The 2,354-nt window shown below is 44.1% G+C and overlaps 1 protein-coding gene across 1 annotated transcript in view; it reads left to right on the top strand.

The window, feature by feature from the left end:
* Nucleotides 1-212: 212 nt before the first annotated feature.
* The window catches only part of LOC103398956 (uncharacterized), a 2,781-nt gene continuing 639 nt past the window's right edge, over nucleotides 213-2,354 (top strand). Inside the window, exons 1-2 of the mRNA XM_025053914.1 lie at nucleotides 213-981; nucleotides 2,300-2,352. Coding sequence (XP_024909682.1) covers nucleotides 314-981; nucleotides 2,300-2,352 — 721 coding nt within the window. The 5' untranslated portion in view covers nucleotides 213-313. The remainder of the gene's footprint in view (nucleotides 982-2,299; nucleotides 2,353-2,354) is intronic.

Below are 2,354 nucleotides of genomic sequence, written 5' to 3'. Positions count from 1 at the left end.
TGGGGCAGGTGTCCTAGCCTCTCCAATCCGTTAAGAAATCTTCGTTTCATGTTTGATTTTTTTTTTTTGGTATCTTTTTGGTCTTGTAAAGAGAATTCTTGAAAAAGGCGGTCTTTAAAAAAAAAAAAAACGTCCTCCTTTACAACATTATTATCAGATTTATTTGACTCCGCCTTCAACCAATCAGTTTCAATCAGGTACTGCGCACCCCTCTTTGGGAACCTCTGTGTTACAGTTGGATGAAATTGTCGGCGTCTCAGCCAGATTTGATTTCATTCTTTTTTTTTTTCTTCTTCTTCTACAGTTGGTTTAAATGACAGCGTCCGCAGCTTCTTCGTTCGATCCTCGCGCGGCCGTCGCCGTTTCTCCGTCCACCGAAGCAGCCATGAATCCATTCAGTCAAACAGACCTGGACTCCCGTCCCTCTGAAGACGCCTCGTCGCGCTCAAATTCCTCCACCAACGACCTCCCAGTCCCCAGCGCCCCCTGTCGGCCGGTCACGCTAACAGGATGTGGCGCTCTGATCGTTTTAAGCGATGCATCTTCGCTCAGTGAAAGCCAAGTCCAGTCTCCAGGCCACGGCCGCTCTGCCCCCACACTTCGCCCTGACACGGACCCAATCGCCCTCCCCGCCTCCTGCCACGTCTTCATCATTCAGTCTCCGTCCCTGGCCCGCCCTCGGTGCTTCGTGGAGACCTGCCCCGACCTGGAGTGCTCCATCTGCGTCAGCGAATTCAACATCTTCCGCTGTCCCAAGATGCTTCACTGCAGGCACATGTTCTGCCTGGAATGTCTGGCACGTATCAACGTCAAGTCGGCCGAGCCCAGCGCAATCCACTGTCCTCTGTGCCGCAGCCTGACGCAGCTGCCCGCCCTCGGACTGCCCACTGACTCGGATGTCCTGTCGTCCCTACCAGCCGCCATGCAGAGAGTCTACAGCATCCACTTCAACCGCAACAAGGGGAAGCTCCAGGTCAAAAGGTCAGCAACTGATTACAATGTTTTTTTTTTTGTTTTTTTTTTTGTTTTTTGGCAACATAACTTTGCTTATGCAAGTGTTTACAGGGGGGGAGGGTTAGGGGCAGGAGGGGTGAGACAGACAAGACTGTGTGGTACTAGGGACAACTGGGGCTAAATCGTTTCATCGTGATTAATCTTGTCTAATCAGACACAGGATGGGGTGAAGGAAAATGAAACATTCTCCCAGCAGTGTGTTTAAATTACACCATTAAAAATATCTTATACATTTTCTGAAGGAACATAAATGGTTTTCTGATTTCCAAACATACTGCTCTCGCTGTTTTTTTTTTTTTTTTTTTTTTTTGTAAATAACAAATTGGGTTCCAAATAGGCATCATGTAAAAGATGGAACCAGTAGGTGGCAGTAATGACAACAAATGCAAAACTTTTTGCACTTATTAAATCAAAACAAGTCTGGTGGGGCAGCGTGTGTGTAAACAGGACAGAAATCTTTCCGAGGAATGATGTAAAAATATTTATTTTATGGTTTTTTATATAAATAAAGATCTAAACTTAAACTCTTCTTCACTGGTGATTCCATCAGAGAATTTCTTGGATGACCTTTGACCTCAGGTCACAGCCCGCTTCAATGTCTGGTCTGAGATCCAGTTCAAATGTTCTTTCAGTTAAAAAAAAACCTCTGGGCTGTGAAGAGGGTGTGGCTGAGAGAACTCCACTCCGGTCTTTTCTGTCTGTGCGTGAAAAGTCGGATCATGTTGAAAAACCTGATTTAAAAAAAAAAAAAAAAACAGATTCACGTTCGACAAAGACGTAAAGATGTCACAGCTGCTGAAGAGACCTGTCAGAACACAATTTTTAAAAAACCCTTTTGACTTTTTTGCTAAACTTCTTTTCCTGGAACACACAAACGGAAGCCTTGGGCGCCATCTGCTGTACAGGGGGATTATGTAAAAGATATGCAACGGCAACGTTTTAGGAGGAACACGAAACATTGGTATTATTAATGTACAATATCACGTTTTTTTTGTTTTGTTTTTTTATAACTGCACAAGTGAGTTGGTCACACTTATTAAAAAAACAAACATTTTTTAAAATTTTTTAAATTTTTTTTTAGAGAAGAATCTCTCATTCCTCATCAGTTGTCACATGTCAATGCCCCAGTGATTTGACCTTTAACCTCGAGTGGCGTTCCACTGCACTTTTCCTAGCCGCAGGCCTGAAAATACTAGTTGTTCTAGAATGCACCATTAGCCCTGAACGCTATGAAGCTCATGCTTTGTGAGCTAACTTTTTTTTTTTTTTTGTCGTTTGTCTTTAAGTCATCTGAAGGTCACCAAGGATGGGGCCTAAGGGCGTCCAGATTAGCCAACCGC

Source organism: Cynoglossus semilaevis, unplaced genomic scaffold, assembly GCF_000523025.1.
Source record: "Cynoglossus semilaevis isolate Cse_v1.0 unplaced genomic scaffold, Cse_v1.0 scaffold1704, whole genome shotgun sequence".
Lineage (NCBI taxonomy): Eukaryota > Metazoa > Chordata > Actinopteri > Pleuronectiformes > Cynoglossidae > Cynoglossus > Cynoglossus semilaevis.
The sequence above is the reverse complement of the archived record's forward strand: the minus strand, read 5'-3'. Positions and strand labels throughout refer to the sequence as shown.